A 22,404-nucleotide genomic window follows, 5' to 3' on the forward strand; every position below is an offset into this window, starting at 1 on the left:
AGTTGTCAGGTTTAAATTAGGTCTGGGTTATGGTTTGGTCCAGAATATCAGAAGCACAGAAAACCAGGTCCACGGCCTTTCTTTGGGAGTATCTTTGATCATCAAGAGTTTTATCTCCCATCCAACAGAATGCCTAGCAAGAGCAACCTAGAAAGGGAAATCCAAGAAGGGCTGACAAGCTTTCTCCCAGCTCTAAGCATGCAGAAGTGGCAGCCACACTGTTGCCTTTAATGAATTCCTAGGGCACACAGCTGACCTCGGAGCCAGGGCCCAAGCAACAGTGGGGGACAGACACGCCTGCGTCATGGCGATGAGACACCAGGGGACTCTTCTAGAATAGGATGACACCATGAGGTCTGAGGATTCAAAGTACCCTCTTCCTTTACAGTGGAATCCTGAGCTTACTGAAAATACTGATGTTTTTTTAATGCATGTGTATAATTCAGCACTCAACATGTATAATTCACTTGAGTCTTGAGTACACTACTGGGTATCCTACCAACAGGCCAGCTTTAACTTGCTCTTAGTATATAACCAAGTAAAGTTGGGACACTGCCCCTTCAGTTTTAAAAGAGAATTTGTTATTTCAAATTAATATCGAAGTTATCATCATGAGAAAAAAATAAAAACTTTATTGGACTCTGTTACACTTATTTTACAGTTTAGTATTGCTTTTAAGTGACATAAGGTGGGGGAGGGGTGGTACACAGTGATGTTATTAAAGTTCAGGACCCTTAAAAGTCTTAATCTGGCTGGCTCTTCTTTAAGGAAAATGGGGTGACTGCTTTACACCGGCAGAGTAAGTTATACCTTCCTTAACTGTCTCCCACATCCCTGGCAATTTTATCTCTGAGCCATGGCATAAAGTACTGGTTTAAATGGTGGCAGTTCCAACAGTTCCTATCAAGCCCTGCTTCCTAACCCCGCACCTACAGCTCACCTGAGACTGTCCCCTCTAGGCCCTGTCTAATTCTTTAAGAAGCCTCAAATCTCACCTCCGTTAGATTACAGCTGAACATCTCTGACCTCTGACTATTGATCAGTCTCATTTTAGCCCACATGGGGATGAGCAGCTACCACCAGTGTGCTTATAATGGTTAAGCACTTTGCAAAGTAATTTTACTCTCTAAATTCTCTTCTGTACCAAGATAAACTTTCAAACAAAGGAAACACTGAGGCTCAGATGGCTTGTCATTCGCCTAAGGTCGTAAAGCATAGTATATACTCAGTAAATATTTACTGATCAGTCTGACAGAAAATAACAAAGCATGCTTCCAAACCCAAACAGCCATCTTCAGAGACCACCTCCATCTTTCTTCTAGCGCAGGTTGTTCCTCCCCTTCTGGTTTTTCTCACCATATAAACAGAACCACCAGAGATTTCAGGTGGCTAAACTAGCATCACTCAGGAATCGACCTCTCTCCCACAGCTAATCAACTGCCAAGTTAAAATGTTTAGTTACTGAGGAGCTCTCAGCTGTCCATTTCTCTCTATCATCACTTGACTTCTCTGTTTCAAACCTCGTAAGAACTGCCCCGGTCTCATCTCTAGATCCCTTCTCCAGACATCAGCCGCAGTGACTGACGAGACCATCTGCCCATGGCACTCTCTGTTCCCTGCTGCCCCTGCCCAAGGTCCAAACTCTTCAGTGTGGTTTACAAAGCCCTTCGTGGCCTGGTCCCTGACCACTTCTCCCCATAAAGCTTCAATGAACACGATATTTTTTTTTTAAATCTCCCTACCCTTAACATACAGTTTAGTCTATCTTTCAGCAATGCCACTCCACTTCCCTATTCCTCTCATTAGTGAACTCCTAACATTTCTTGGCTTAGATATCACTTTTCCAGGAAGCCTACCTTGACACTCCCCACCCAGCAGCTCTCTTGTGAGTTCTCTGCAATTCCTAAATCACAGCACTAATTACAACACGCTGTATCACCTGTCAGCTCATTTCACTGTCTTCGAAACTCTTTAGCTCCAAGTTGGCAGAGCCGGTGTCTGTCATGTTTAAGGCTGTATCCCAGGCCTGATGGGACCCAGAACATGCAGTAAACCTTCGCTGAACAAGCAGACTGCTCTATCCTACATCCCTGTGTGCTACCTCTCCCAAAGAAGCTTCCAGAGAATGCAAGCCTTATCTCTCATCTACCCAAGTGTCTTGCCCAGGGAAGATATTTAGTAGAATTTCTGAATGAGTTCAAGACTTTACTCACTGGTCAGAGCTTAAATTTTAGAAGGAATAGGAGGGCATTCCGGAAGATGCTTTATAAACCTTACTGCCCAAAGAAGTCTAAAAAAATGAAAAACCTAGAATGCTGCTAACTCATCAAAGCTGTTAAAGAAAGGACCTTAAAAAGCTTAAGTCTATTTTAATCAAATACCTTTATAGTGCAAATATAATATATTCACATGCATTTATATTTTTACATACTCATAACAAGATAATGACATAGACTAAAGCTGCACCAGTTTTTCAAGTGAATCTTCAGTTTAACCAAACATACAAAGCGTTTATTGAAATTAACATTTCTAGCAAAGCCACAGGCTTGAATCAAGCAGCATCAATGCTGTAGTATAAAAATAAAAAGGAAATAAAAAAACTCAAGACGTAGAAGCAGCAGCCATACCAAAAACCCCTCTTCTGGGACAAGACCTGCACACAGACTCCTTTCCCCAAGCACTGAGTTTAAGGACTGAAGGGCCTATATCACACAGTAAAGACTTTCACAGAAGAAAACTGTCATAGAAATGCATCATTATAATTATCTTGCTCTTTAAAGATACTGCAATAGAAATATATTAATGACAACCTCAAATATCCAGCATTTTTCTGTCTTACATTTTAAATCAAAGTTGTAGGAACCTACAAGTCTTAATAAAGAACTCTCTTCACAGCACAGCTGTAGTTCACTTTAAAACACAATCTGTTCCTTTTGCTCTCTAGCCTTACAAATAAACATAATAGAGATATAAATGAAAGGTTCTGATCCTGCATCAAGCATTATTCCATCTTGCCCTCCGATATAAACGTGGATATAGTCTTATTTGCAGAGCATTTGCTTAATATATTAGTTGAAGCGAAAGTAAACAGTATATGAGCTTTCAGCAAAGGAGACCTTTATGAATTTCAGTGGTGTCCTTGGCACTCAGAGCTTCAGCTGAAGTCTCGATTGGTGAGGACGAGCGGAGCCACGAGAGTCCAGACGTAGAGAAGGAGGCAGACCCAGCTGGAACTGATCTTGACCCACACAGCTGGCCACTTGCTGGTCATGCTCTGAAAGTTTGCATCAGGGCTGAGAAAATAGCAGAGAGTTAGGTGGTTGCTGCTGTTGAGTCACTAAGTTGTGTCCAGCTCTTTTGCAACCCCAGGGACTGTAGCCCGTCAGGCTCCTCTGTCCATGAGGTTTCCCAGGCCAGAATACTCCAGTGGGTTGCCATGCCCTTCTCCAGGGGATCTTCCCGACCCAGGAATCGAACCCACGTCTCCTCTTGGCTGGCAGATTCTTTACCACTAAGCCACCTGGGAAGCCCCTGAGAGTTAAGTAAAGGAGCCTAATTTCAGCATACAGCGGCGCCTCAGCAAAAGCTATGAAATTCTCCACTGAAACTTGCCTGACACTACTCTGTACTCAGTTACCAGAAGGGACTTGAGAAAGTTGCTATTTTTTTGTTTTTATGAGCAGGGGGCTCTGCCACTCAAACAGCTTTTATCTTTTAGCCTGCATGAAGAACCCTGACCATTCCTTGCAAAAAGTTCTTCAGGAACATCTGGCTATTCTGCTGCTGCTGCTGCTAAGACACTTCAGTCGTGTCCGACTCTGTGTGACCCCATAAATGGCAGCCCACCAGGCTCCCCCGTCCCTGGGATTCTCCAGGCAAGAACACTGGAGTGGGTTGCCATTTCCTTCTCCAATGCATGATAATGAAAGTGAAGTCACTCGGTCGTGTCCAACTCTTCGCGACCCCATGGACTGCAGCCTACCAGGCTCCTCCGTCCATGTGATTTTCCAGGCAAGAGTACTGGAATGGGGTGCCAAAGCCTTCTCCATCTGGCTGTTCTACCTACTGGTAAAATTCAAGACTGAAATGAATTTACTGAATCTTCCCTGCTTTACCAGATGTTTCCTTTGATCAGAATACATGGCCATCTCTAGACAAAGAAAACTCGGTGAACAAAGACAAGTCAGATCGCTTTATGTCATGATTTTCTCTCTCAAGTTACTCAAGTTTGGAAGGGCTTCCCATGATTTTCACTGTAAGCATTCCAACTGGATTTTAAATGCAAGAGGAGAAAAAAACAGAAATATTTCAGAAAAGTGTGAGCACTGAACACACTTTCTTTATATGGGTAAAAGAAGGGGATTCTGAGGTCAGGAGCTTTTACGGGCAACCCCAAGGGGCTAAGAGGTCCTCCCTCGGTCCTCTGCCTCCTACCTGTACCAGTTGGTCAAGGTCATCATGATGTACAGCGAGGCCGAGCAGAGCATGAGGTGGAAGACGGAGTAGCTGTACTGCACCCCCTCGCGCTCGTTGTCCACTGCCCGCCGAGGCCGTCCATCCTCCTCATCACTCGCACCGCTGGCCGCCGTATCACGGAGGATCACGCTGTCACTTCCTGACAGCGTCAGCTTACTGACTTGGCTATTGCTGGAATTGCGGATGCTGGAAAGGGATCCCAGGAAGGTAAGTCAGAAGGAGGCCATGAAGATGAAGTGCTGTCACAGGCCTGTACACGTGAAGGTTATTTCTAAACTGCTCCTGCTTTGGAGACTGAAGGGCTTCTGAAGGGTTTGCTTAAAGTTCTGATCTGCTGCCTGCCATCACAAGACAGAGACAGTATTCCTAACAGTTACAATTTGATGCTTTAACTGCCTGGAGGGGCTTCCCAAAATACACTCTGCTTATGGTGTCTGCTTCCAGGACTTCAGAAGGATCTCTCCTTTGCTAGGAATGCAATGCCCATCTTCGCCCAGCTAACTTACTCACTCTTTAACTCTCTCATCATGCCGTGTCCCTCTAGGAAGGCTTCTCTGATGTCACCCCATCACTAGGCTACATTAAATTTCTGTAGCTCCTTACTCTTCCTTCTGCCATATCACTTAACCACTTCTGTCTTCCTTGCTATTCACAGAACTTCTGGCAATGACCTTAGTCATCTATGCATTTCTAGTACACAGCAGATACTCACTAAAAGTTTGTTAAATGATTGAATTTAAAAAGTACATATAAATAAAGGACAAATTCCACATGAACATCTCAGCAGACATTAAAAAAATTTTTTTTGGCAAAAATCTGATACTTTATGATTAAAAACTCAATCTAGAAATAGAAAACTTCCTCAAATTGATAAAGGGCCTCTATGAAAAAGTTGTATTTAATAGTAAAAGATTAAAAGCTTTCCTCTTAAGATCAAGAATCAAAGGAAATAAACAAAAATAGTCACAGAGAGCATGAAAAAAATGAACATAGCTATAAGCCAATAAAACTTTATTTAGAGAAATAGGAAGTCAGCCCAAGGGCTGTAGATTGCCAACCCATATTTTAAGCAATCATTAAAAAAAAAGAAGAAAAGGGTAAAACTACACATTGTATGTGCAAAGCTGTCCAAATTATGACAAATTCATATGTATTTCAGAATAGTATACTGTTATACTATTATATAGTATGTTCTCTTTTTAAATTATATATCAAGTGATATAAAATTATCCAACTATAAAAATATACATAACAATATAGATACAAATAGATCAATAAATAGTAAATATAAACAAAAGAAAAAAGCTTGAAATAATATGTGCCAAAATTTAACCACAGAAGAGGTGAATTTAGAGGGAGGACAATTTCATTTCCTACTTTAAACTGCCCTCACTTACGCTGTTAGTTTATATAAATATATCCTTGCCTATTTGTATTATTTCACATTTTAAAATTACTAAGATATCACATACTATTAGATAGACAATATCAATAAAAATAGGTGAGAGAATGAGTGCAAACTGCTAACATAGGTTGTATCTGGGGTCTTGGATTAGCTACCGACTTGAACATTTCGTGCATAAAATTCTGCTAGTTGCTTATACTGTTTACAATGATCATAAAATAAAGATTGCTTTAAAAAAAAAAAACATAAGCCAACCAAATTTCAGAGCCACTATTCTAGCTAATCTAGAGTCAGGTCAGGTAAGGGCTTTATCTTCCTATACAAAGGAGAACATATCTCTTAGTAAGGCTGGGGGGTATTATTTCACAAGAGGATTTATTGAACTTATAGAAACTACAGGGTTAACTGAGGCAAGTCAAGGACTTTTTAACTTACCTAGAATAGGAAAGGGAGAGAACAAAGACTAACAGCCCAATGAAATTCTCTTTATTCAGAGAAGGCCCACTCTGTGATGGCACAGCAGGGGTAGGGGCTGGAGCAGTTGTATTCGCAGGAGCCAAGGTGGATGAGGTCATGTGCGTAATGATGCTCAACAGGCCAGGGTTGCAGGAACGATCTGATAACGAGAAACTGCTTTTTATCTTTAGGGATAACTCATCGGGGTCCAGAAAGATTTGAGGGGTGTGTTTACACATCACCCAGTCAACACAATTTCAAACATGAGAATGTTTTATACTTCGGAGAACCTGCAACTGGGCAGTCAGCAACACATCTATGTTGCAACCAAAGACTTGGTTTTCGAGAAAGAGTAAAGAAACTACAGCAACAGAGTATTTGTCCAACTTCATAAATGCCAATCTTGATTTCACTGGTTCTGAAGTTTAACTAGCAAGTCTTTGGGGCTCTACAGTTGTGTGCTTAAAGCATAAGGAGTTTACACAGACTTAGAGAAGGAACTTACAGTTACCAGGGGGAAGGGTGGTGGGGAGGTTAGGATGGACATGTACACACTGTTGTATTTGAAATGGATAGCCAACAGGGACCTACGCTGCTCAATGTTACGTAACAGCCTAAATGGGGAAACGTACAACTGAATCCCTCTGCTGCACACCTGAACTATCACAATATTGTTAATCAACTGTAATCCAGTATCAAACAAAGTTTAAAAAAGATAAATTTGTTTGCAAAATAAGGTTTGAGTCAATAAATTTGGCCTGGTTATTTTTTTTAAAAAAAGCACAAGGAGTTTATCCCTAGTCCTGTTTCTGCAGTTACATAGGAATACAATAAAAATAAGTTTGAGTTGTCATTGGATGGTCTGCAGTAATGATTTTCCTTGAAAACTAGTCCACAGGATACCCTATTGAGAAACAATCCCATAAGACTTACAAAACGAGATTTCCCGCAGCTATTTCTTCTGAAGCCTGTACCACCAACATAAATTCAATTAACATAATTCTACAAAGGGCCAAAACAACGCTGCCTTGTTTAGCTCTTAACTAATCGGATTTAGTCCAGGGCAAAGCCTGGACTATACAAAGGTCCTCTAGGTGGTCCTTTAGGCTGTCAGCTCTGAGCAGCTAGGTGCAGACATGGAGAATAAAACTTGAAAGGTAAATACCAAAGACATTGTACATTTAAATGAAGTTTTTGTCTGTTCACCTGTTTGTCTGACATTTGCTCCAGTTCAGTTCTGGCACCCACCAAAGGAGCAATTTCGTGCTTTTTTACTCCTGGTGTGGATGGCACATCTTCTGGGATCTTAAGTTTCCCAACCAGGGATCAAGCCTACACCCACAGCAGTGAAAGCTGAGCCCGAACCACTGCACTGCCAGAGAACTCCCGTTTCTTACCTTCTTTCCATCAAGTGAATGTGCTATTAAAATTTCCTTACCAGGTTCATTGGACATGGCTGACCACGTGAGGTACATGGTGTAGAGGGTGATGAGAGAAGACTGCAGGAGGCCGGAACGAGGCTGGTGTTCCTATGGAATCGAAAAGAAAACCACGCCATAGGAATTGCAATGGCTGAATTTCTAAAACAAAGCGTACTTCCTGGGACCCACTGAGCTGTCATTGAGACCTGCTGATTCTGCTTGACAGATGAAAGATGACAAGTAACCTTTCAGTTTAAGTTAGCTTGAAAAATAACCAAGAAAGAGGAGGCATGTACCACCAATTCTCAGGCATTTCATAACCTTGGAAATTCCTGTGTATCATACAAAGGCTTGGATTTACCACTAGTTCCCTGGTATAGTGAAATCAAAGCTAAGCTTTGCCCTTAACTAGCTAGGTAACCCATCAACTCTCTGGACCTTCAGTTTTCTCACTTTTAAAAGGAGAGGTGATGTTTTTTTCATATTTCATATCTAAAAATCCATTAATTTTTAAAATATGGTATTTAAATGAGCAAACTCAGGAGCACGAGTTATGTTTTAAATATTAAAATCAATTATTTTTCTAGTTTAATTCCCCTAAAATATCTCTGCTAAAGATTTCTAAGAATCATTCTTGTGATATAAACAATTTTATAAGGACAATAAATTCTCAAGTTACATAGTTCTTTTCTTCCCCTTAAACAGGGAAATTATTCATTGAATTATAATACTGACATTCAACGGCACATTTTATAATTAAGATATAATTATGAAGACTTTATCATGCTAAAGTAGAAAAATGTTTAAGTAGATAAACTTGGACATAAATTCATATAAAAGGTTACCTAGGTTTCAAGTTTAGCATTAATTAAAAATCTCTCATAGGAGGAAGAAGCAGAAATCATAACCATACCTGAATTTTTGGATGGATTGACAAAACAGAAATCACCACGCAAAGGATCAGATTAAAACTGATGAAGAACTTGTTTTCCGTGCAGCCGTCTGGTCTGGTGTAGTATTTGTACAGCAACCCAGCAAAGATGATTGACAGGATATAAAACAAGCTTGTGACAGACAGTAAAGCTAGAAAAAAGAAAATGAACGTGCATGCTCACAGCTGTGACAGACTTTTAAACTAACGAGGGTCAATCCTCACCCAGTTTAACACAGGAGAACGCAGTACGGCTCTCCCAGAGGCCCGACACCTACCAGCATACCAGCATCTTGGATTCCCTTCTTCCATTCGGTTCACCCACGACTCGCTCCAGGAGTGAGCGAAGTCCACCAGCAGCACCAGCTGGATGAGGATGAAGAAGGCAGCCCCAACCATGCCAACAGCAAACCAGGCTACAAACCAGACCACAGCGTTATTCTTGACCACAGGAGCAACGTATCACAATGTTACTGTCCCACACACTAAAAAGGTTTCAAGTAAGAGAAGGCGACATATTCTGTCTCAAGCAGTACAGCAAGATTATTCCAATTCCAAACTCAAAGGCATTCTGTGATAAGTGTTCTGTTGGGCTTCAGGCCTTTTAAAATCTATTCTAGCTTGTGCTAAGGGGAGCCCATGGTCTGACATTCCAACTGGAAAAGATATAAGCCCTTTCCTTTACTCATAGGGATATAAATCACAGTGGAAATCTACAAATGTCATGTGATGCCACAATAAGGAAGCAGGTTAAAACAGGGATAGTGGAGTACATGGTTACAAGTCCTTATGTGGACAAGGCCGATTAACTTCGTATTGCCAAGTGAGAAGGGAAACCTAAAATATTGGCAAACAATTAACATCTGGTTTCAGAATAGCTGAGAAGTAGGCTGAATGCCTCCTGGCTTTAATCAGTCAATTAATATCTTAATATTAGTATCAAGTCATGATAATTGGACACCATCTCATTTAATTATCAGTTATGCAAAATCAGTAATGAATGCAGTCATCTGTAGAGTGTGTACACATTATAATTAACCCCTGTTATAGCGAACCATACCTGTGTTGAAGTGGCCTCCAGGGATATAGAAAGATCCAACCATGATACCAACAATGGTAGCAATTTTGAAGAACCAAAATCTATTAAAATATAAAAGTACATTTATGAACTGCTAATTTTTCCCTTTCACTGAGAAAATGAACTTCTGAAATGCAAAAATAAAGCCTTACTAGCCACTTCCAACATGATTGGGCTTGTTTCTTCATCTGACATGAAGCTACTTCACTCAGTATTTCACACGATTTGAGGACTAACATTAGCACAGGGACCAAATCATTCACATTTATAAGAAAGAAACACATTACCTTAGAGTTTCCCTGTTTTAACAGCTCGTTAAAGAACTCCTCCGCTTGTGGCCTTACCTTCACAAGGCTTGTCTAAATTTTTTTCAAATTTCATACCTTCCAACCTACAGCCTAGATAATATATCCCAAGACTCTTTAACCATCACTATAGATACTTGCCTCTGATGTATGAGTTGCTACAGCAACGGGGACTTAAGCTGTTTTTCAGAAACCGGGAGTTAGTTTTTGTCCAGTTCAAGCTGGTTAAGACTGGTTGGGACTACTGACCCTACAACAGGGCCTGCACAGGTGGTTCAATGAATTCAGAGTCCCAAAAACTCCACCCCCTGATTATGTTAAGTATCCTGTTAAGAAGCCTGTAATTCAGATAAAGACCTGTGCAGAACACTGATTACAGCACCTGTTCCTTACCTTCCACTCCCACACCTCAGACTACCCTGCTTCTTTATCCCGTAAGTATCTACAGCCTCTGGCCTTCAGGGAGGCGGACACAAGATGTGTCTTCCCGTCTCTGCTGCAAATCTCAGCATCTGAGTATGGCAAGCAGCACATCAAGCAAGTGGACATAAATCCCTTGCCCACAATCACACAGCTCATCACAGGACCAAATCTGGCTTTCAGTCAACCTTTAAACACTGCTTTGCATGGCAGCGTGGAAAGAAAGCAGCTTTGAAGCTGAACAGATTTGACTTTCAATCCTAGTGCCAACCCTCTCTAGCTGAGAGATCTCAGGCAATTTATTTAACCTCTCTGAAATACATATACAAGAGGAACTGGGGATGAGGAATGGGAAGCAACAGAATATGTGAATCAGTGGCCCAAATATATTCACTATTTATCTTTCTGTATCCTGTCTAACGGAGAAGGCAATGGCATACCACTCCAGTACTCTTGCCTGGAAAATCCCATGGACGGAGGAGCCTAGTAGGCTACACAGTCCATGGGGTCACAAAGAGTCAGACATGACTGAGCGACTACATTTTCACTTTTCACTTTCATGCATTGGAGAAGGAAATGGCAACCCACTCCAGTGTTCTTGCCTGGAGAATCCCAGGGACGGGTGAGCCTGGTGGGCTGCCGTCTATGGGGCCGCGCAGAGTTGGGCACAACTGAAGTGACTTAGCAGCAGTAGCAGCATCCGCATCCTGTCTAAATATATCAGGTATATGTTTATCTTTTAAAAATAGAAAGAAAAAAAATGTGTGTTTGTGTGTGTGTGAAGTGCCTAGTACAATGCTTGAACAGTTTCACAGGTATGCAGAGAAATCTAGGAACCTGAAGCAAAAATATTTTTAAAAAATACTAAATAAATAAATAATACAAAAAAAAAAAAAAAAGATTCTCATTGTCCACTCTACCTCCACTATACTGCAGGGCTCCAACTGAAAATGACCTTGAAACAACTTCCCATGTATAATAGATGAGAAGTGTATCTGGGCCACTGATTTATATACTCTACTGCTTTCATCAAAATTGCAACATTAACTGCTTAAGGCAAAGATACAACACCATGACAAGTTAACAATAAATAATTCCTACGTACCCATTGTGTATTGCTGCTCTGGGATCTTTACTTGTTTTCACATTTAACATGAGCAGAGAGAAGGCAAAGAAGAAGACAGCCAAGGCGAAGTTGATTCGATACACAGCTTTATAACGAACCAGCACATCACAATCTTTATCAATAATATCAGTAATCCTGGTACTAAGTCCTTCATCACAGAATCCAGGTATCTGGAAAAAAAACATTTTAATACTATGGAAATATCCACATTCAAAGAGAGATTTGATTCCACCATAGAAAAGTCTGGATTTATAAAACTGGCCACTTCAACAACCGCAAGACCCTCATCTTGGACTTTTTGCTTTGGCTTTCAATTCACTTACAGTCTTGTCACCAAACAATATGAACAAGTTGCATTTTGAAAATAAAAGTCAAGTGCTCTCTTTTTGGCCCCTGTCTGCAAATGAGGGCTAGTCTAGATTAAATGTTTAAAATTAAATATACTTTATTTAAAAGGTAGAGCTTTAGGGCCACTCTTTTAGTATCTTCTCCAAAGTTGTTAAACTAAAGATGTTGCTTCTGATACTACCTTTACTTTGGAAAAAGACTAATACCTTCCTATTCTGTCTTGACTAGAACTGAAATTTACGATCCCAGCCAATCCACTGAACTTGACTGAGTTTCACAACACTGAAGAAATAAGTACTAATTACAACTAGAATTTTTGCAAAATATAAAAATAATTGAAACCACTACATTAATAAGGCTACTGTTACTTCTACTTACCTTCTTCAGCTGAGTCTCCATCCCCTCATGAAACATGATACAACAGACAATGGTGCCCAGGAAGAGGATGAAAGCATAGATGAGGCGAGTCAAGGTGGAGTTCTTACTGTTGGGACAGCAACTGCACAGCAAACATGACGCACCACCACAAAGGCACGGCACCTGTAACGAGCCCGGCGTCCCCATGTCAGACGGCCTTCAGCGGCCTCCTTCCTGACATCCAGGACAGAAGGCAAGGCCCACCAGGCTCTGAGAGCCGTATCTGAGAATCAGAGCTGGGAGGAAGAGGTTAAAGGCATGAGTTCTGGAGTCAGTATTATTTCTACCATTGTACCTCAGCAAGTTACAAAATGTAAGCTTATTTATCCATCTGTAACAGAATCTTCCTTCTTCAGACACTGCTGTATTAAATCAGCACTCAATACAGTACTTAAAACACAGTAAAGGCCCGATAAGTGTTGGTTATGTTCCCACAGACAGCATATTTTATTTAAAAACCATGAATCTTAATCCTGAGAAAAACAGAAACCTAACTCCACCTGCTGATTTCTGAGAATCCTAGCTACCAAATCTAATGTTACAGCACAAGGCAACATTACACAGAAACCCTTACAAATAATGAAAGCAAAAGACTTCTGGCTTTATTTAAGAGTAACCCAGAGATTCCTCAAAGTTAAACATAGAATTATCATATGACCCAGTAACTCCAACTCACACATACACCCAAAAGAACTGAAGCAAGTATTCAAACAAAACTTGGACATGAATGTTCGAAACAGCACCAGCTACAATTGTTGAAAGGCAGAAACAACCTAAATGTCCATCAACTGATGAATGGATAAATAAAATAGAGTACACCCACAAAGGGTGGAATATTATTTAGCCATAAAAATGAAGTACTGATAGCTGGTACAACATGGGTGAACCTAGAAAACATTATGCCAAGTGAAAGAAGCCAGACACAAAAGGTCACATACTGTGTGATTTCATTCATATGAAATACCCAGAACAGGTCAATCTAGCAACAGAAAGCAGAGCAGTGGTTTCCAGAGGCTGGAGGGAGCAAGGAGGAGAGGTGACTGCTAAGTGGATACTGAGTTTCTCTTTGGGGTGATGAAAATGTTCTGGAACCACACATATGTTATGACAGCACAACATGTGAATGTACTAAATGACACAATTATACACTTTAAAATAGTTAATCTTATGTTATGTGAACTTCCCCTCACTTAAAAAAAAAGAGTCACCTGGTTCTTCGGTCAGCTAAACTCTCCTAACAAGCATTCCAGATGAGAGGACACACTTTGAGTCATTCTTCTATATGACTGATTAGGAAACGATTTGAATTGCTTTGACAGGTGACGTTACCAAGTCACATTACAAGGATAGGCTAATTCAGAATCATCAGCAGAAACAGCAGATGCAGACACTGGGGGATTCTGGTTTACCGTATGGCCCCAGTAACAATCTTTTATGAGATAATGTCAGCAGTATATAGCACCTAGCATAATGCCTTTCATAGCAGGGGCTCCATATATCATGATGACCAGTAATATCCATAATCAAAACAGCCATGGGGAATTGACCACCCAGCCTGAGCCTTCAATTCTTAACTATAATCTGGGTCAAAAGACCATAACAGAAGTCTGTGTCTGGTCACAGACAGAGATACAGACATTTTACAGCTAAAAACAATAACACTAATTGCTTCCGGTTTATTTTGTCCACACTCACATGCTTCTAACTCCTTTAGCTGTTTTTCCTCTAGCCAATTAAATAAACTAATGATAAGTGCCCACTGTTTGCTATCGGTTGAATTATGTCCTCCAAAATTCACACTTTTATGTCCTAATCCCCAGTACCTCAGAATGTGACCTGATTTGGAAACAGGGTCACTACAGATGTAATTTGGTAAAATGATGTCTTACTGGAGAAGAGTGGGCCCCTAATCAAACATTACTGGTGTCATATGAAGAAGAGATCTGGACACAGTTGTGCATCACAGGGAGAACATCATGCGAAGATGAAGGCAGAGATCTATAAACCAAGGAACACCAAAGACTGCTTTACCAAACCACCAGGAACTAGGGAAGAAGCCTGGAACAGAGTTTCAGAAGGAACTAACCCGGCTGATACCTTAATCTCAGACTTCTAGCCTCCAAACCACGAGCCAATCGATTTCTGTTATTTAAGTCATCCACTTTGTGGTCTTTTGTTATCCAGCCCTGGCAAACCAGTACACCTACTTACTTGTTTATAACTGTCTGTACCTGAGGGTGGGGGGGTGACCACCTAAGCATTCTATCTTTTGCACTTTTACATAATAGGTACTCAAACAGCGGAACAAACGTGTCTTATTATATGTCACGTCACTCCCCTATTTTCATGATATGTATGCAGGTTGGAAAATAATTTCCAGACATGAGACAGAATGAGAGAAGAGAGTTTACTGGAGCAGGAGACTGGCTGTTAGCACAGAGGGCCAACGTCCTACAGGGAGACCAGGGACAGCCAACTGGTAGAAGAGCGGGCCGTTCAAGGGAGAGCCGACCCCTTCATGAGTTAGTAGAAGACCCGGGTTTGATCCCTGGGTCAGGAAGATCCCCTGGAGAAGGGAATGGTACCCATTCCAGTAATTTTGCCTGGAGAACTCCATGCACAGAGAAGCCTGGCAGGCTACAGTTCATGGGGTCTCAGAGAATCGGACACAACTGAACACTATCACTTTTCACTTTTATAGCCTCAAGACAAAAAAAAATCCCGCTGGAAGGGTGGCATTAGGTGACTGGTTAGGGTGCTAGAGAGTGAGTATTAGGGTGGGTATTTGTACCTAATATGGGGTGAGGGAGCAGGCTGGTTTAGATCAGGGGGGTTCATGACAACAGTTGCTATGGGGCTCAGACAGTTCTAGAGATGACCTTGGTGTGGAGCTCCACATCTGTGACCTTGGTATAAGGCTCCACACCTGTCTCCGTAAATAACTCTGTTTGAGATAAGCCGGAACCTGGGGACCCGTTCCCAGAGTGCTTGCACCTGGACCAACCCTTGAGCAGCAGAATACAAAGAAACTGTAAGGGACGAAAAATACTGTCTGCATGAACAATAAGATACAACAGGGCCACAAAGCAACCGCTACTTTTGAGCTGGGTATTGTGCACGGTCCCTGCATGTGACAGCACCAAGGCCGGGGGCGGGGGGTGAGGGGGCGGCAAGCAGGCCGCTTCAGCCACATCTCTTACTCAGCCCACTGATCCGTCCCTACCCACATCCCATTTAAGGAACCAGCTCCTCCACCCCTTGGGAGCAAGCAAGGGCACCTGTTGCTTGTTTTTTCTTCCTCCTGCTTGCCTGAAATTCTCGTCTGGCCTCTTACTAATTTTTATTGATTAAAGAGTCCAAGGACCCAGGCATACTCTTCCTGTTGCCCGGGTAAAACACCTTGCAGTCATCCTTGATGCCTTCTTTTCCCAAAACTCTCATTCCATTTATCAGCACATCAGCTCTAACCTCAAAATGTATCCGGAATCTAGCTACTTTCATAGCATCCTCAGTTATCACACTGGTCCAGTCACCACTATCATCTCTCACCTGGATTAAATGCAATAGCTCCTCTCTTGCTGCTATAGCAACCTGCTGCTATTCAGAACCCTGAGGTAGTATAAAAATTTTTTAAGATGAAGACATGTGAGATTCAAAAGACACAGGGAAAAAAATGCCCTCTCAGAGCATTTCTCATCTGATTGAAGGAAGCAACTGCCATAAATTCTCCCTTCAAGGGAGTTTTATTGCCTTGAAGAAGATAAAAAGACCTCTGCACTCACATAAACAAGTACTATCACATACTTTCTTATCTCCTGTTTGTTCTCCTAAAAACCCATTCACCTGTCCTGAAGAAACCTCTTTATTTATCCCAGGGAAGCCCTTTCCTGCACACCTCCACCCATTAAGAAAGGCATATAGTAAGTCCTATATTCTAACCACTCTTCCGATTTATTCATCCCTGAGAACTCCTGCATGTATGTGGGTTGCACAAGTACAAACTTTTTTTTCTTGCTGATTTGTCTTGTCTTAGTTTAATTCGCAGGCCCCAACCACTAACCCACAGAGAATGGAATAAAAGTTTTTCCTCCCCTACACCGCTTTATCCTTTCTATTCTACCATCTAAATATTCTCTACACAGCAATCCTGTTAAAACTCTGGTCAGTTCACATCATTCTTCTTTTCTCTAATGGATCCCCATAATTACCTACGAGTAAAAGCCAAAGTCCTTAGATTGATTGATCAAAGGGTATCTACACGATTTGGCTCCCTTTACCTTTTTTTTTTTTTTATTATTCTTCCCCTCACTCACTCCATTCCCTGATACACTGAATTTCTTGCTGTTCCCAATGAACAAAAAAAAAAAAAAAATCAATAAAATATAAAAGTGATTTATAGGTAGAAATGCTTTGATAGCATCAACTCAAATCTTGGCTTTACATCAAATCCACCATGTGTTTCAGGTTTCAAATTATCAATTTACTCCCTAATTAATGACCTTCTAACTATTTTCCCCTAAATCTTATTTTGTAAATGCTGCAATTTTGTAAATGTACTGTAAGTATTTGCAAAATACTTATTTTGTAAACACTGTAAAATTCAACTGGCCAGGATTTTTTTTTACTGTGACAGAAAAAAGTACAGCAGAGGGCAAAGAATTATTTCATGAAACTTGTATCTAAACAGCTGTATTAAATAAAGCATGTAAGATTTCTTATTTTTGGCAAGGTCAAAAAACTGGAAAGCCACGGTCATCTAGGCCCTTAAGTGACCAACAGCTCTTTTGCTTTATGTTCAACAATCTTAAAGAATGGAAGTATAGTCTGTCCCTAAGATAGGGTAGTGGAATGAGCTGAGATTGACTCCTTGGCCAATTAAGTCAGTCGGGGAATTAGGAAACAAGGAAATGATGTCAAGGAATCATGCCCCTCTGAAGCGCATGTATGAGTGAACTCAGCATATTCTCTTCCATAGATACCATAATTTTCCTTTTGCAAATATGACGTTTACAATTTACAAAGTGATTCAACCCATTTATTCACTTCATCCTCAAAACAGCTCTGGAGGTGAGGAATGCTGGGATGATGGTCCTCATCTTCAAGGGAAGCCAGAAAGAAATGACTTGTACGAGGCCCCAAAATGTTCAGGCCATGACTTCCAATTCTGAATAATAATCCACAAAGCCTTCTTCCCTTGAGCCAGAATCGCATCCAGGCCTTGGTTAAAAATCTCACCTCTGCCACATACTCTGTAGCTTTGGCAAATCCTGTGCAATGGGATAAATATACTATCCACACACCCCCCCTGCCCCCACCGCCCAAATAAATGACGCCACCCTAAGAAGGCGCTTGGAAATGAACCAGAGACCCCGCCCCAGGGAGCCCAGACCCGGGTTGTCCCCCCCAACCAGCTCCAGAGGAGTCCAGAGCCGGAAGGCTGGCGGGGGCGGGGCAATCAGATTGTAAACAATGGAGACCTGGCCTCTTACGTTCCTCAGCAAACGCAGAAGGAGAACCGCCGCATCCGACCGCAGCGCATCGCGGATTTCACCCTGGACCTCCCGGGATATATCTACCCTCTGCAGCCCAGGGCCGGACCCCCAACCCCCGGGCCTCCCGGGCCCAGGCCCGTTCGGGACTCACGGCTTGGGGAGCCCTATCGCCGACCCCCCCCACCCCCGCCCCCAAGCCATAAGACCAACAGAGACACCAGACCCCGAACTCACCCAGCTGGCGAGGGAGAAGACGCCCAGCACGGCCCCCATGGTGACGCGGGTGATGGAAGTGGCCGATACCGGGGTTCCGAGCACGGCGGTTAACTGCCGGCTGAGGCGTCACCCCAGAAACGCGACGGTTTCTCGGGCCGGAAACGTGCGGCCTGCGTCACCGCGTGGCCCCGCCCACCAGCCTTGGGGATTCGGGGAGAAGGCGGGGCTCCACTGGTAGGGGCGGGTGCAGAAGGCGAGCTGGTTGCGTTCGTTCACCGCGTTTGTATTCCGTCGCGCGCGCTCTATCAAGATCTGGGGTACAGGAGTGCACGAGAAGTAAATATATGGGTGAAACTAATGGAAGATAAGGATTGTTTCAGTCAGTTTGTTTTGCTTGTTCCTCTCACTGATAAGAGTCTATCTAGAGTTGTCTCTCCTGTGATTAACTTTTGCTCTTCCTGGTAGAGAGGAGATTAGGGACACCTCCACGAAGGGAAATTCTTAAAAATTAATTTATTTTAATTAGAAAGACGGTAACAATGATCCTACATACAGGGCAGCAAAAGAGACACAGATGTAAAGAACAAAGGGAAATTTACAAGGGGACGGCAGAGAGCTTTTCTGCATCTGCTTCTCAGTTGTCTTCAGCTGGAAATAATCCTTATGCCAAAGTGGTGTATTTGGGGGTGAGAATGATCTCATCACTTATATTCCTATATATTGTTTGAAAAGGTAACCCATGTATTTGATTTTTTAAAATACCGCATAAAAGAAAGTCGGCTGAAAAAAAACAAGCACAACCTAAAAGCTGAGAGTTGTTTTATTTGGCGGACATTCATGGAACTTCAAGCCCAAGCCCGGGACGCAGCATCTCAGATAAATGCTGAGAAAACTGTTGAAAAGAAGAGAAGAGGCCAGGATATATAGAGATTTTGTGACAACCGCTAGGTAGTCAGAACAAAAGGTTACTGTTGTTCAAAGAAAACTAGATATCTCAAGTTAAGGAATTTAGCGCTTTCCTATGTATGGGAAGATGCGAGTCTAGGCTCACTGAAATCATTCCTTTGATAAGCACTTCGGCTATCTGTATTTATCCTGTGTTTTCTCATCCTGAGATTCCTCAAGATGACTGCTAGATGGCTGGCAGTCTGTTTCCTTCCTGAGTTCCCTCAGGGCTCACTGCCTGAGGAGGCTGTAATCTAGTGGCTGGATCCTTTGTTTACTGACCTGACAGGCAATATTTTATTTCACGAGAACATACAGTGAAAATGTATGAGCTTACTTCCTCCATCTCCCAAATCTGTTTCCAGAGTTCATGTATGCCCATGCCAGCACTATGTGTATTATCTACCTCTCCCTTTTTTACCTATAGTCGCAGTCCAACCACGTGGTGTTGCAACATTGCTTATTTCACATAACTTATTCATTCATTTAAGAAATATTTACCAAGCTCTTACTATGTGCCAGGCACTGTTCCCAGTAATGAGAGGAGAGCAGGGAGCAAACAAAATGCTTGCTCTTAGAAGAGTTTATGCTGTTGTCCACTAAAAAATATGCACAATATGAGAGTGGCAAGTTTAGTTTTATTGGGGGCAAAGCAAGGATTGCAGCCTGGGAGATAGCACCTCAGATAGCTCTGAGAGACCCCTCTGAGGATTTTGTGATATGTGATTTTGGCAAAGGGGGAAGTACATGCAATCAAGCACATCTTTTTTTGTAGGAATTTTCTGCTGCTCTCAAAGTTTGTGCTGGTCATGAGAAGCAATAGCCACCACGAAGGATCTTAGTGCTTCTCTAGATTGAGGAAATGTAAGAACTGGGCTCATAAAATCAGCTCCCGAGAATATCTAACTATCTGAAGACCTGTCCTGCCAGTTTCCCAAAGCGCAAGGTCCCTCATTTCTGCTCTCCACCCTGAGCTCCTTCGGGGGTGTTGGAGGTCAGCAGCTGCAGTGCCACATGATTTAGTCCTTGTAGGGGTTGATGGCAAGCACCTACAGCAAGTGCCAATCCGTGGTTGACACTTCCCAGGTGGTCTTAGCGGTAAGGAACCCGCCTGCCAATGCAGGTTAGACGTAAGAGACGTGGGTTCGATCCCTAGGTCAGGAAGATCCCTTGGAGGAGGACATGGCAACCCACTCCAGTATTCTTGTCTGGAGAGTCCCATGGACAGAGGAGACTGGCGAGCTACAGTCCATGAGGTCGCACAGAGTCGGGTACAACTGAAGCAACTTGGCACGCACGCACCGCATGCGTTATACTGAAATGTTAGAGCAGGTAAGGAGCTAGGTTTGAGCAGAAGAATAGGGGCGAGAGGGCAAGAGGCAGGACAATGTGGCCGAAATCTTGGCTCCCTGCCCACTGATGCCAAATAGAAATACGAGATAGAATTGGAGAAAATAGAAAAGAGTAGCTTTATTATTTTTGCCAGGCAAAAGGAATACGCACTAGGCTAGTACCTCAAGAACTGTGCCCTGTTCTCTTGGGAATAGGGAAAGGTCATGAAGGTCTTGCTTTTTTTTTTTTCTCTTTTGTGAAGTTTTAAAACGGCTACAGCTGGCACCAGGCAACTCAGCAACCAGGTCTAGTGTCCCTGAAGTTGTCGGCCCCCGACCTTTTTGAAATACAGAATGATACAACAGAGTGTAGGGGGAGAAGGATGCCAGGTGCAGAGTACAATTCATAAGAAGTCAGAGAGTAATTAGCTTTGTGAAGGACAAGCCCAGCTACAAGTGTTTGTGAGTAGTAACAGCTAAAGAATAACCAAGGTTGTTTAACTCTTCCAAGCCTCTTTGGTTTGTATGTGCCAAAGGCCTTTCACTCATTTCTGTTTTTGCTGTAAACAGCAAAAGTCCAGTGACAGACAAAGAAAGGCAGGAACCTCCAGACTGACAGGAAACCACACCTTTTGGGTGATAAGTATCCTGCAAGCAGAAAAAGAAAGGCGAAGAAAGGTGGGAATCTCCTGCATAGGCATGTAACCTGTTGCTCATTATGCTCTCATCACAATAAAATTAGCTTCATTAAGTGAGCAGATAAGTTCCCATCATGCACCAACGCCATGACCCCTGTGATCCAAGCTGAATAAGGACAAAAACCCTTCCTCTGCTTGGTAAGATGGCGCTGGGATAAAAATCAGGGACTATGACCTCCAAACTCCCCCTTCCCCAGTGAATATTCCACCCCTTCATTTGTATGCCCCTCATATCCGGCTTGCCAGAGAAATCCAGGGCAGCAGCTGCTGACCTGTCTCCCCGCCCTCCCTCTGAGGGCATTGTAGTTCAGTCCCTAAGTCATGCCTGCCTCTTTGAGACCCCAAGGACTGCAGCGCGCCAGGCTTCCCTGTCCGTCACTATCTCCTGGAGCGTGCTCAAACTCATGTCCATCGAGTCAGTGGTGCCATCCAACCACATCATCCTCTGTCGTCCCCTTCTCCTCCTGACTTCTATCTTCCCCAGCATCTGGGTCTTTTCCAATGAGTTGCCTTTTCGCTTCAGGTGGCCAAAGTATTGGAGGGCATATTCTTGCTTAAATAAATTCTCACTTTACTTTCTTAGCCTCCTTGCTTGTCTCTGAATTCTTTCAAGATGAGGCAAGAACCTTAAATTCACTGGGAACAAAAAGAAACAGGCAACAAATAACTGTATAAAATTGTTAGGGGAAGCATACTGATTGAAACCGCCCACCCTGGCCAGGCACCATAGTAACCATTTGCATGAGTTGTTTTATGGCAGGAGATCCTGATAAGGAATACAGAACTAATAGGCCACCACCAGCCAGAAGAGTTCGAGAAAGATCGGAAGAGTTCGGGAAAGATCAAGAGGAGACACTACCTGTCCGTCCACTTCCCAGAATCCCTCTTGCTAGCATCCATCTTGGCTGAGCGATGCGTGCACCACCAGGAAAGACTCTAAATTAGAATGATTGGCCAAAGACCACCCGGAAACTAATCCCATCACCATAAAACCCAAGACTGCGAGCCATGCGGCAGAGCAGTTCTCCTGGGTTCCCTTACTTAGTGCTCTCCACCCGGGTGCCCTTTCCCAATAAAATCTCTTGCTTTGTCAGCATGTGTCTCCTCGGACAATTCATTTCCGAGTGTTAGACAAGAGCCCAGTTTCGGGCCCTGGAAGGGGTCCCGCTTCCTGCAACAAGTGGCGACCACGAAGGGACATCTTCTTCGCTGAGACTGACATCCTGACCACTCGGGGTACTCAGGGGCCAGCTTGCCTGCCAATGGACCAGACCCAGCGGCCGCAACTGGGACCCTTTTGTCCCTGGTCTCCTCCTGACGCGGACAACTGGCCAGAGTG

General features: G+C 42.8%; 1 protein-coding gene across 1 annotated transcript; it reads right to left on the minus strand.

Moving 5' to 3' along the window:
• Positions 1 to 609: 609 nt before the first annotated feature.
• Positions 610 to 18,266, minus strand: SERINC3 (serine incorporator 3). Its single transcript, XM_061127336.1, has 10 exons — positions 18,110 to 18,266; positions 12,345 to 12,506; positions 11,598 to 11,788; positions 9,750 to 9,829; positions 8,968 to 9,105; positions 8,672 to 8,841; positions 7,776 to 7,866; positions 6,317 to 6,497; positions 4,435 to 4,662; positions 610 to 3,293 (listed from the first exon to the last, which is right to left on the minus strand). The coding sequence occupies exons 1-10, from the start codon at positions 18,146 to 18,148 to the stop codon at positions 3,155 to 3,157; spliced, it is 1,419 nt and encodes a 472-aa protein (XP_060983319.1). The 5' UTR covers positions 18,149 to 18,266; the 3' UTR covers positions 610 to 3,154.
• Between the last annotated feature and the right edge of the window lie 4,138 nt (positions 18,267 to 22,404).

The sequence above is a fragment of the Dama dama genome, chromosome 23 (genome assembly GCF_033118175.1).
Source record: "Dama dama isolate Ldn47 chromosome 23, ASM3311817v1, whole genome shotgun sequence".
In the NCBI taxonomy this organism is placed as follows: Eukaryota; Metazoa; Chordata; class Mammalia; order Artiodactyla; family Cervidae; genus Dama; species Dama dama.

Bases quoted from the DNA above. Each gene is read 5' to 3' on its own strand.
- SERINC3 (XM_061127336.1), bottom strand. From the start codon at position 18,148: ATGGGGGCCGTGCTGGGCGTCTTCTCCCTCGCCAGCTGG. The intron at 12,507-18,109 runs GTGAGTTCGGGG...GGCTCGTTACAG, and splicing joins TCTTCTCCCTCGCCAGCTGG to GTGCCGTGCCTTTGTGGTGG. The intron at 7,867-8,671 runs GTATGGTTATGA...TCGATTCCATAG, and splicing joins CAATCCATCCAAAAATTCAG to GAACACCAGCCTCGTTCCGG.